The 12,471-nt window shown below is 37.9% G+C and overlaps 1 protein-coding gene across 13 annotated transcripts in view; it reads right to left on the bottom strand.

Annotated features, from left to right (window-relative positions):
* Positions 1-1,640: 1,640 nt before the first annotated feature.
* The window catches only part of sox6 (SRY-box transcription factor 6), a 138,715-nt gene continuing 127,884 nt past the window's right edge, over positions 1,641-12,471 (bottom strand). For 11 of the 13 annotated variants that reach the window (XM_067496408.1, XM_067496401.1, XM_067496399.1 and 8 more), the window contains 3 exons: positions 8,648-8,881; positions 7,650-7,866; positions 1,641-6,762 (listed from right to left, as the gene is read on the bottom strand). In XM_067496408.1, the coding sequence (XP_067352509.1) occupies positions 6,459-6,762; positions 7,650-7,866; positions 8,648-8,881 (755 nt within the window). In that variant the 3' untranslated portion in view covers positions 1,641-6,458. The remainder of the gene's footprint in view (positions 6,763-7,649; positions 7,867-8,647; positions 8,882-12,471) is intronic. The other 2 variants (XM_067496409.1, XM_067496410.1) reach the window with 1 other exon arrangement.

The following is a 12,471-nucleotide window of genomic DNA, read 5'->3' as shown; positions in this document are numbered from 1 at the left end:
GCCCAGAAATTGCCTACAAAAAGTAGAAATAAAGAGTTTTTTTCTCCTGGCATTTTGCCAACATTAATGTCAGTCATTGTCTCTATGGGTTTGTTTAAGTAAGTTTCCAAAGTCACTCTCTAATTTTTATTCTTCTGTTGTACTGCACTTGGAAGGAGAGAAAAACTAGGCTGAGATCAGTAAATACATTGTCCTAAAGTAAGGATCAAATTTGGCTCTGCCTTTTTTGTGTTTAAGTTTTTATATTTTGCATGCAGTATTTTAAACTTTTAAAAAAAAAGGTCAGATCTGTGCTGATACGGATTTTACAGATCAGATTGAGACATCTGTGATGCAAATTTCAAAGAGATTACGTTGTTATGTAAATGTATTAGAACCCACTGTGTAGTGTTTTACTCACTAGATCATGGTCTTATTATTGAAACTGGCCTTTCATAGATTTTGTCTAAAGAAGAAGAGCCCATGAATTACTGTTTAAGCTCAGTCTGAAAAATGATAAGCACTGATGCCTCTAGTATTTATATATTAAAATATTAAGATAAAATGTCAGTGAAAATAAGTGTCTAGGGCATCTGTTCATTTCAGAAATGGCAAGTGAATCCCTGAAATACAGGCAGCTACATCTGGCTACAGCAGTGTGGTGTACGATGGTACAGTAAACAGTGTGTGTATAGTCCCTTCAACCCTTGCTTTGTATATTTATACTGTTTTTATCAAATGGATGCAAAAAAAAATATAAACGAAAGATGTTGATATGTCAGTACAATGACTCTTAAATTGAAATAAAGCTAAATGTATGAAGCACTATTTTAAGTTGTGTAGCAACAGCTACAAATAAGGGACAAATATCAAACATGTTAAGTGCACATTCCCATATGTTATGTGTAAAATAGTCGTTGTGCACTTTTGTTTGTCAGCGTACTGCGGATATGTATCACATCTGCTCCTGGAACCGTGGCTCTGAGTCTTCTCTAAGTCAAAAGGAATAACAAGTCAAGGAACATCATTTAGACTCAGTTTGAAATCTTTGTGTATAGCCTTTCAAAATATGCACAATGATATTTGCATATTGACATACATAGTACAAAATACTAAACTCCCTAAAACTGTCTTTTTCTAAAGTAACATTATTAAAAAAACATTTGTTTCATTTTTGTGCTTATTTGTATTTTTGGTCATTACTGACTTGTAAATACATCCTTAGCTTGAAATACACGATACTTGTAATATTCTGAGATCAAATTAAAATAGATGTGATTTATTAATGTTATAAATAAATTTGTATTTTAGGCCCTACTTTTATTAAATAATTTACTTGTTTATATGTTATGCGAATAACATGAAGTTTCTTTTCTGTGTGCTTGACCACTAAATTATTGTACAACACTAAATTATCAGCTGCTTTTAGTTGTAATCATTCTCTCTCTAAAAACTACGAGAGAGGAACTGGAACAAAAGCATAAGTATTTTTTCGTGTTGGACTTAATTTTTATTGTGTGCGAGTCAGTTTATGTAATGGGTAAGAATCTACAAACACACTATAAAAAGTCAACACCATTTGATTTAAAACTTATCAACCCCTCTGCTGTACCTACAGAAGTTACAATGAAATAAAATAAAAAAAAAAACTACTCAAATCGTAAAACAAAATGTCTCTTTAATTTGTAAGTGTCAACAGCAGTACAAAAGATGGAGTGATGTGAGAAGCTTTCTGTAACACAATTTCTGTCTCTTTTACAGAAAGGGAAGAAATTCTTGAGGTAAATGAGCTTAAACAGGCAGTTTTTCAGTTACAATGGACTGAGACATACAGGAAATGATGTTCCATCATAGTATGCCTGAATTGATCCTGTGGGGATAATTTAACCATATACAGTATACACATTTCTGTGGTGCCTACATGCACCCACGTTTCTCTCTTGTTTGTTTTTACTCGATATAGTGTATTAATACTACCAAAGCTGAAGAGAATGCTCTCCACACACACCACTATAAAATTATTCACCTTAAGTTTACCTCACGTCAATACTGCACATGGAAACCAAAGACTTGCTGGTGTACACTTTAAAGCCAAGCAAAACAAAACAAACATAATAAAAATTAGTAACTTTTTTTTTTCTTTTTAGCAATAATACCCCTAGCAAATAATTGATCTTTTGTACTGTATAAAGAAGAATGTGAACACAAATGTGATGGCAACATTTTTTTAAGTTGAATTAAAAACTTTACATTGGACTGTACAAGATATTATGATAAACTATTTACATATTCAGACATAAACTTTTTTTAAAGCAGCAACAGACACTATTTATCATTTTATCTAATGACACCCGAACAATACTTGCCATGGGCCTAGGTACCTGCCAGGGGGGGAAAAAAAAGAAAAATTAAAAGATTTCTATGCAGAAAAATTTATCAGGCTGCTACCAATTTCAAAACAACGGCTCCAGTGATAGAAGAGCCACACACAGTGTTGTTTGAGAGACAACTCTAAAAAGCAAAGTACCAAAGACAACAATAAATGTTGCCCTGAACAAACAAATTTTACACTTCTGAACAGCAGCTAGCATTTCAGTCCAGCATGTCAGTGAATTGTGCTGATTAAATTAACACGGAGAACATTCCCACCATATACATCACAAAGTTCAGACAGAAAAAAAAAATAAAATTACAGTAAGTAATGTTGAAACAGCATACAAGCGTTTGTCTTCAGTTCATTCAAACCATTTGCATATCTAACAAGTGAATTAAGAGAAAACAATTGTGAGGGCTACATTTGCAGATGGCTGGATAGTTGAACATATTCATTAAAAAAACAGCAACATACAAAAAGATGGCAAGGATATAATTAAAACAAATGCACAATTTCTGTGCATTCTGCCACATTAAAACAAATATTTGCACGCTCCCACCTTTCAAAAACAAAAAGAAAACTTTAAAAATCACTTGTCATTCATGAAACAACTTTTGACAGCTAATGACAGAAATGCATGCCATTTTAGGATGTTATCTCCTCATAGAACATTTGCCACATATTAAGTGCTGCAATAAACATAAAACGCAAGTGAGGATGTACAGCATACTACTTAGATTGTAACATGATTGGAAACAAATTGAGTAATTCTTTTACACCACTTGTTTAAATTAGTACCTTACTTGAAATGGATTCTGTGTTAAGTCGAACGAGTACAGCTTTGATTGTTTCTTTGAATAGTTATGGGAAGATTATCAAAACAGAAGCAAGCGGGGCGCTTCTCCCCATCTCAGGTGCTCTCTTCCAATAGGCAGAAACAAAACAGCATCTACATGAGGTACAGTGACTTGTCAGGTTTAAAAACATGAAACCAAGTACAAAAATAAAACAAAGACCAATAAAACAGCCACAATACATAACTTATACTTCACTAATGAACAAAAATATATTTCCTGTGTTATATTTACAATAAAATCTAAATGAGATGGTGAGTTCACTGAAAACTTTTGAGCTCCAATTTTTTTTTTTAAACATGTTATTTTTCTGTTTTCTGATTGTCCATGTTGTTTTACTGACAATTTTAGAGCCAGCAGTGGCTAATAATAAATACAATAAGTTGATACTCTGCAGTTTCAAATACAATATACAATGCGCTGAAGTCTGGTGTTTCACGGCTAACTGAGCCTGCTGTTGAATTTTCTGCTTGCTTTCTTGTGCTGAGTCTCTCCCCTAGGCAGCCCTGAACCTTAAAGAAAGAGTTCATTCATCACATGTGTTTTTGCATAAATAAACAAAATAAGTACACACAAAAAATGACTCAAACCTGGCAACTATGAGAGCAAACCCACTTGAGTCCAACTGGGGAATTTTGTTCATTCATGCTGTTTATCCTCAAACAGCTTCACATTAATCAGAATTGATAAAAAATACAATTTATATCCAGTGCTTATAACACTTATGAAACATCTCCTCGTGAGTTTCTTTTTTTTTTTTTTTACTTTTTTGTCTTTTTTGCTGTATGAACACAGTCAAGTTTCAGTTCTGTGAAGAGTCCTTTTTAACTACCAGCCAACTTAACTGGTGTGGCATGGTCATGAAAATATTTACAGTCACATACAAATCAATTTAACCACCAGCAAACTAGAAGCAAACAGCTTAAAAATACCAGACAGGTTGACTTGGAGAAATCCACTTGGGTTTGTTTGTAGGAGAGCATCCTTAAATGGTTTGTTCCTCAAAATGAGAACAATGTAGAAAAGATATGATGAAGAACAAAATAGGGATTATTAATGAGGTGGTTAAAAAAACCTACAAAACTCAATATAAATGCTTCCAAAAAGTAGAAACAGAGCAAGCCAGCACTACGTGGGTATTGACAATAAGAACACAGAAGATAACAGTACTAAAGAGATATAAAGAGCCATCTGTACCAATTAGAGCTAGGAGAAAAATGCAGTGACCAGCAGTGGGGATCTTGACCAGTTAAATACAGTGACCAGCCATTCAGATCCTTCAAAATCCTATGAGCTCTTTCTGAAATGGACAGGTTCAAGGGCAAGGGAGGGGAATAGCTGGACTCATGCATTAATAATGCTGTATTTCAGACTATACCCAGTCGTCAGTCATTTTAATAATCCCCCACAGCTTGATGTACTTGTTCCATCTGCTCACCAGTGCCTGGTGACTGGGCCAGGGTGGGAGCCCTGTTGAGGCCTTGCTTCCAGCACTTTGATGGAGAGCACAATGAGGAACACACACCCCATTTTTATTGTTTCCCATCCCTGGTGTTTTCTCCTTCTTGTAGCCAGATGGTGCCCCCTGGGCACTGAGGTTACCATGGGCAGGGGTCAGAGCAGGGCAGAAGCAGGGAGGGGAGCCACTTAGACCTTCTGCCCTGCAAAGAAAAGCTGAGTCGCAACATTAAGGCCCTGACCGCTGGAGGAGCTCTATCTAGCTGCAGTGTGCAGAAGGTCACCACTTGCCAGCTTTATAGCTAAAATATGGACAGAGTTGTCCCTTGTTTCAGTGTCATGTTGTTATCGTCTTTAAATGCAAGAGATAAGTGCGATGAGAATGTTGAAAATAATAAGGCTCAAAGGCATCAAAAAATTTCCTGTAAGTGCACTAATGAAAAATCAGTGTTGTAAGTCACCCTTGTTGTATTTACACGATGAAGTCAGTTTAGAAACAAACATGATTTTAGCTTGTACTGTCTTTAGAAATATCCTCATGAACTGTTGCTCCTTTTAAGACTTCTACAGTAATCAACTCATTGCATCAACCCGATGGCCATGCTCTGCTTTAAGACTTCTTAGTGTCAGTTTAAAATGAAGTTTTAAGACCTAAGACTTTAAACTTGCCGTCCAAACGTGGCTAAAGCATTTAATAGAATGAACTGTAGCTACACATTGTACAACATCAATTTGAGACTGTAATGCCCTCCAAAGCTGCCTTTTGCTGCAGTTCCAATCCCACAGATCGGAGGCCTTTGGCCCTTTAGCTTTCTGGCCTGATTACAATCACTCTGATTAAGACCTTGATGAGTCAGACTGGGTTGCAGTGCTGGAAAAGAGTGAAGGATGCCACGACGCTCTCTGTGGACTGGGAAGAGGAAATGAAAAGGCTGGCTGGTTTCATTGATGATCACTGCATTGGGCTCCCTGGAGAACAGCTAGCATCACAAGCTACCACCCAGATATGTCACACACTAACCTCCTGCAGAGCCTGCTGCCTCCAAGTTCCTGAGTTTCATTTGTTTATTCTGTTAGGGTAAATTAAAGAAAGACTGGATGATGAAGCTGCATTAAGAGATCAAGAGATTGTCTAAGACTTGCGAAGCCTCTCTCAAAAGACTTTACAGATTTTAGAAACAACTTGAAATGTTTGGCACTTCTGCACTAAATTTTGAGTAATAACAATGTAATAATATAAATAATAATGTGTAATTTCCCTCTCTAATGGTGGAATCACTCCATATGAATTTTGAGATATTTTGTACTGATAATATTTTACTCTTGGTTTAAAACATTCACAAGCTGTTGGCTGGCGCACTATACCTGAGTGAGATTATTCCCATCTTGAACAGTTATTTAATATATCAAAATCATCTAATTGAAGAGGAAAACAAGTTTAATTATGCTAAGAATTATAGGTTTTTATCAAATGTTCAATTTCAAGTTCTGCGTTTTGTTCTAGGCAACAACCTCCTTGTATAAATGTCCATGATCACAATGGAAAAAAAAAACATTGATTAAAAAAAAAAATCTAAATTACCACAACCAAACTGCTTTACACACTTGAAGAAACACTTAAGACCAGATAGCTTTTGATTCTGATGAAGCCACATCTGCATGCTGACTCCTAGATGATACATGTTTTTTTAAAACACTTTTAAACCTTGGTGGTGTAGTTGTTTTCTTTTGCTTCTCTCCTCCTCGGATCAGACCAGCCCACTGGGCGTTCTCCTGTATGAGCGTTGCAGGTCTCAGTTGGCGCTGACTGGCTCTTGTGTGTCATTTTCACTACTATAGTCTGATTTGGGCTCATCCTCAAAATCTTCGTACAGGTCCATCTCATCCTCCCCATTGACTGGTTCACTGTTCGCCATGGGATTAGGCTCTAGCTTCATGTTGTAGGTGCTCTGAATGACAGGAATGGATGGCTCAGGGCTCACTGAAGCACTTGAGCACTCCGATGTCATCTGAGGTGAAGGTGTGGTGGTGGCCATGGCGATGGCTCCAGGGTAGACCATATTGGCGCTGGTGGTGATGGGAATCTGTGGTGGCTGCCTAAATGAGGAAGAAAGGGACACAAGTTAGATGACCAATTCTTTATTTGATACACATTGGACCTTTTGAAATGATAATGGATGGACAGAGAATGCCTAACAAGTTGCTAAAAAACAAAAGGGTAGTGGGGTAAAAAACTTTTTGCTTCTGCGTTTAAACTGAGATGTCCAGATTAGGGGTTTTCCACAGCAGAGTAGTGAGCTTTAAGCCATCAGCTCTGTGAAAATGATTTGGGAAAAGAGTGGTTCTCCTGAAAGCTCCTGTTTTGAGCTGTTCAGAAACATGACCCAATTTATTGGTGACATACACTGTAAAGCCAGTACGTGGATAGTGCTGCGCTCAATGATTGATACTCCAGCCACTGAGGCTTATGACTGACATGGGAACACCTGGAATACGGTTCTCCTTTTAACCTCACACAGTAAATTAATGTGTTAAGCTTCAGACTGCCGCCCTCCAGGCTTCTGTTAAATCTATACTTATAGCTTATATCCTGTAATAAAGTCTGCACTTCATGCCCCATTTGCAAACTGCTATTGTTTAAAAAGATTAAATCACAGTTATTGAAAAGCACTATTACTGTGCATGTCAGGCCCGTAAAGAGGAGGTTAACCCATCACTTAGAAATACACTGATCAGCCACAGCAAAAATACCAACGGGTTTTAGTGTGGTGGAGGGTTCAACATGCCAGCTGCAATGTGTGCTGACCCCTGCCAGTCAAGGTCAGCATTAACTATTACCCATGCTTTTCCCTGTCCACCACAACATGTAGTGGTTGATTGAGTGGTTATACTATATGGTATGAGAAAAAAAAGCAAAATGCTACAATATGTTTAGTTTATATTAATCAGTTTTTTTGTGTAGTGGGATGTATGACTTCACCTACCCCACAGTGAAGAATTGCCTCATCTCCTGTCGTCGTGAGCGCATCATCTGCTTGTACTCCCCGATACGGAGTTTTTTCCCATCGATAATGCACGTCCTCTTAGGCCGTGGCTTGTACTTGTAGTTTGGGTACTTCTCTAGGTGTAGCTTACTCAGACGGGCCTGCTCCTCGTAGTATGGCTGCTTGTCCTGGTTAGACATGGACTTCCATCTAGAACCTACACAACACAGTAGATTCAGATTTAAGGATTGTAACACGACACTTTACTAAATGTTATTAGGCATGATTATGAGGAAATCTGATTTAAGATGGTTTTCAAATTTAGAGGCCTTTTAATTTTTTTAAATCTAAGAATGCAGTTACAATGTAGTCACATACTGCACTGCATCAGACAATTTAGGAATGAACTACCCTTAATAAGGGTCAACGTTTTCTAGCAAAACCTTGTGCCAAGATTTATTGTCCACTCCACACCATCCGTGATAGCCCTGCCTATGCACATTACCCAAGAGGAGAGGCATACTTCAAACAGCAAGGACCCAACAAGCTAACGTAGTAAATACCGCAGCTCTGTGAATTGTCCTGGCAGGGAAGGGATGACAGCACTTTTAACAGTGTTGATGTATGGACTCCAGTGCTGAGGGGACAAGACCTGTTTAGCCTCTGTCATTTTTCATGACAAACACTTATGGTTCTGATGGGCTATAAATCCATCTGGTATGCTTAGTTGAACTGATGCACAGTGACCTATGACTGAAAATGTAGTTATAGGTTTGTGAGTTATAGTAACAATTTAACTTGATTAAGGAAATAAAATAAGTGCCGTTTAATAGTGGTGTTGTACACAGAAGTGTAGCATTCCACCTCTACAAAGTGCCATTAAAGAAATTCAGCGATCAGCTGTAAATGCTGTAAGGTTATGTTTACAGTAAAGGAGTAAGGAGCCCCAATAATATTTGCTGCATTCAGTTAGTTAGATTTATGGTAGAAAGTCTTACCCAAAATCTTGCTTATGTTGGAATTGTGCATGTCAGGGAAGGCCTGGAGAATCTTGCGCCGCTCATCCTTGGCCCACACCATGAATGCATTCATTGGTCTTTTAATGTGTGGCTCATTGTTGTTTCTTCCTCGGGATTCCCTGAAGACTCGTGCCTCGGTTGATCCAGCGCCTCCTGTTGGCCAACAATAATAGGGTTGGGGTTTATCTGAAGAGCCATTGACTTCCTTCGACCCTGGAATAGCCAGAGTAGGAACAAGAAGAGAGAGCGAGGCAAGACATTGAATAAATGACGAGCCATGTTTAAACTCTCCTTCATTTACTGCCATCAGTGCTGTCATCATCATTAATATGATTTCAGATCAGTGGAAGGCTTCAAACCCTCGTACAGAGGGTAAACTTTCTAGTGAGTAGAGAACCCAACTTGATTGGCTTTTATTTGATGTGTTATAAAACTGAATGGGGAGCTGCGGTCTTTAATTGTTCTAAAAACAGCTATATATTCAGTAAAGCCAACCGCAATTAGTTCTAGACCAAAAAAAGAAAAAACCAAAAAAAGTTACAGCATTCATGTTACATCAAGACAGCTGCTATATTCTGTGCGCCAAATGATATTATCACATTTTATAGGTCTACTGTATCTAAAGCTTTTGATTCTGTTGATAATATTTTGCTAGAAAAAATAGCCTTGATAAACTACCTACTGCAGAAAAGGGTTTTACGAGCATCTCTGATAGAATTTGCACAGTAGTGTCAAATAGTTTTAAATCAAGTGCTCGAAAAGTTAATAAAGCTTTCCCAAAAGGGTTAAGTCTTTGTCCCATTTTTTCTCATAAATACAAATAAACAATATAATCTGTGCCACTCCAAATTCTGATGTTGATTTTATGCTGATGATCCAATTTTATATAGCACAGGCTCTTTTATCACTCTGTCTTTTGCAAGTCGGCAGTCAGCCTTTCATACATTTGTTATCTCTGGGGTTCAGACAAAACCAAACCTGCACTATTCAGAAGGACTCAAGTGAAAAGCCCGCTGTCTCTAGCCGTGCTCTTCAGGGTTCCTAAATTGAAATGGTTGAATTTTATAAGCCAAAATGTATTTTCACGCAGAAACCAATGCTGCTTTGTACCCTTGTTTGCATATGTGATGATTGTTCTAATGGGTTTATGTAAAAGAATTGATCCCGCCCTGCCTTAAACCTGACTTTGTATCTCAGTGCAGTGCATTAGTTCATATATGAAAGGTGAGAACTGTAACTGAAAAGCTGTACATCTTCCTAATACCATACAGTACAGTGTAACCCAAGTATTTACAATGTCAGGTCACAATATTGTAACCAAAGTTGTACCTTTAACATTAAAGTGAGCTTCAGAAAGTATTCTCCCCAGAAATTGAATTGGCTGCGAAAAACATTCACTTTTGGGAAATGTATCAAAGGCAGTTTTGTCTTGATGTAAGAAAGCCACTTGCTTTTGTGAATATATCTGTCCGTATTTAAACTCTATGTTTATTCTGGTACAGTGTCACTTAATAAAGAGATCTCAATATTAATGTACACTACCTGCAAAATAAAGGATAACAAACAAGATAAGGTCAAATAGTGCAAAGCTACCAGAATAAATAAATATGAGACTTGAGGATGTTTGTAAAAAAAATTAAATTGAGGTGAGAAGCTAAGACTCTGGCACATCGTAATAAAAATTCATTCAACACATATATGCACAAAAAAATCAGGCCTGTATTCCACCACTTTACTCTTTCTCACTCCTCCTTTCGCCTTCAAACACACACACATTTGCAATGAGTGTGCTGATTCTCTAAGTGCTGTTTCTCAATCAGGGCATTCACAATCAGCATAAGAGAGATTCTCACAGTATTAAACTGTACATCAGACTGATAATGATTTCTGTTTGCATGCGCATTTGCTTCCTTTTATATGTAAGATGTGAAAGAATTAAATAAAAGCAGTATGAATATTTAAACAAACAAAAACATGTTGATAAACAAGGCTTGAAAAATAAGACAAAAAAAGGCCTTCCATATGCTACGATACATCTTTAATGATCTCAAATCTGGAAAAGAAAGCTTGGGATGACTCATGCATATTTCATCATCCACATGTGAAGCCTTCTCATTAGACTGTTCCACTAGCAGCCTTGGCACATGTTACCTGGGGTTTGATTTCTATTATTATTTCAGTTGATAAACAAAATCCAATTCTTAATGAATAATGGAGGGCTGTGCAGAGGCATTAAGTTCAAATCCACTAAAGATGTTCAGCGCCATCACTTCATAAGAATATGCGTTCTTCTCACATTTATTAAACAAGACAGGTTCTGGAAAGCCAACATGTGTAGCCAAACAGCCACCACCTATAATAGAAGTTGGTTCATACAAAGAACTTTTAAGCTCCAGCTGCCCACAAAGAAACTTGTTTCTCCCAATACAAAGTCACCCTAGATTGATTTGCATATGCTCATGTTTAACAGTTAGTTCAGGCCAGTGGAGGTTCAGAGTTACAAACACATTTTCTGGTCCCAGAAAATGTGTTCCAGGATGTTTCTTTCTTCAGAAAATTTATACGCAAGTTTTTTCCCTTTCACAAAATCCCTAAAAATCCCTTACTCCTTTTAAGAATACATGAGGTGGGATGCTTTTAAACAGTCCATATATTTTTGTACTTACATGCACCCAACATGCGCAAAGTACTATATCAAGACATTTCGGTTTTGTGTCACTTTCCTAAACACTTAGTGTTTTATTCTGTCTGTCTGTTTGCTTTTGCTTCTCAGAATACTACAGGCCCTAAAGCCATCATGAATTCAGAAATAATACACTACATTTGCTGCCACCGAACCCCACAGTACGTTAATTTCATTTAGCATGCACTCACTGTACAGGATGAATTGATTTCACTTTGTTTGGTTTTGACAACCATGTTTATTGTGCAATGAAATGTGGTGTGGCGGAGGGCTGACAGTATCCATCAACACGGGGCAATCTGCTGACTGCCGGGGCCAGATGAAGGTATTCATTAGCTCAGGAGCGCAGCGCTCACTCAGACACGACAGCCAGTGTCTGCGCCCCGGGATTGCTTGCTATAATTTACGATGCTTCCCGTGCCATTACTCTATCACTGACACTGATTCAGCAATTTATATACTGGTGTGCATGCAAACGGGCAGAGGTGAGCTTCTTACGGGGAGGGGGACAAAACAGCCGCCTGCCATCAGCTAGTGCCACATCCATAGTTAGCCAGGAAACCAGCCACGTGACTTGGTTCATTGGAGGGAAGCCATATGAGCCATGGCACATAGAAAAGTGCCTGTCTGCTCTGTCTGATGATACAGAAAGCAGTTGAATGGAACAACAGCAGTGTTACATCATCTACACCAATGCTGAGGCTGGTGCTTCAGTCCTGGGTGTTTAAATACAAAAGGATGAAAGTTTAAAGCCGACTCAGTTTCCCAGGGGTGGTCTCTGGTCCAACAGCCTAACGCAGATTTCGACCATTGACCGGAAATAATATTGCAGTGTTTGTTGTAATCTTTCTTGTTACAGTATGAACGTTGCATAAAAGCACGCGATGGTTGGATAAGTTTGGCCCATCCTTCGTAATTTATAGTTAATCAGAGGCATCCTGTCTCATTCTCTAGAAAATGCAACATGCAATTTACTGCAACATTGTTTTTAAATTTTTCATTGTATTTTTGACATCTTGCAAATGAGCATTAAGTTTCTTTCAGGAGGGGCAAGACATTTAGGAATCAGTTAGGTGTGTGATTGTGTAAATAAACACAGATGTTTAGCAGTGACAGGGGC

The sequence above is a fragment of the Channa argus genome, chromosome 2 (assembly GCF_033026475.1).
Source record: "Channa argus isolate prfri chromosome 2, Channa argus male v1.0, whole genome shotgun sequence".
NCBI classification, from domain to species: Eukaryota; Metazoa; Chordata; class Actinopteri; order Anabantiformes; family Channidae; genus Channa; species Channa argus.
Note: the sequence above shows the minus strand (reverse complement) of the source record. Positions and strands in the feature narration are given on the sequence as shown.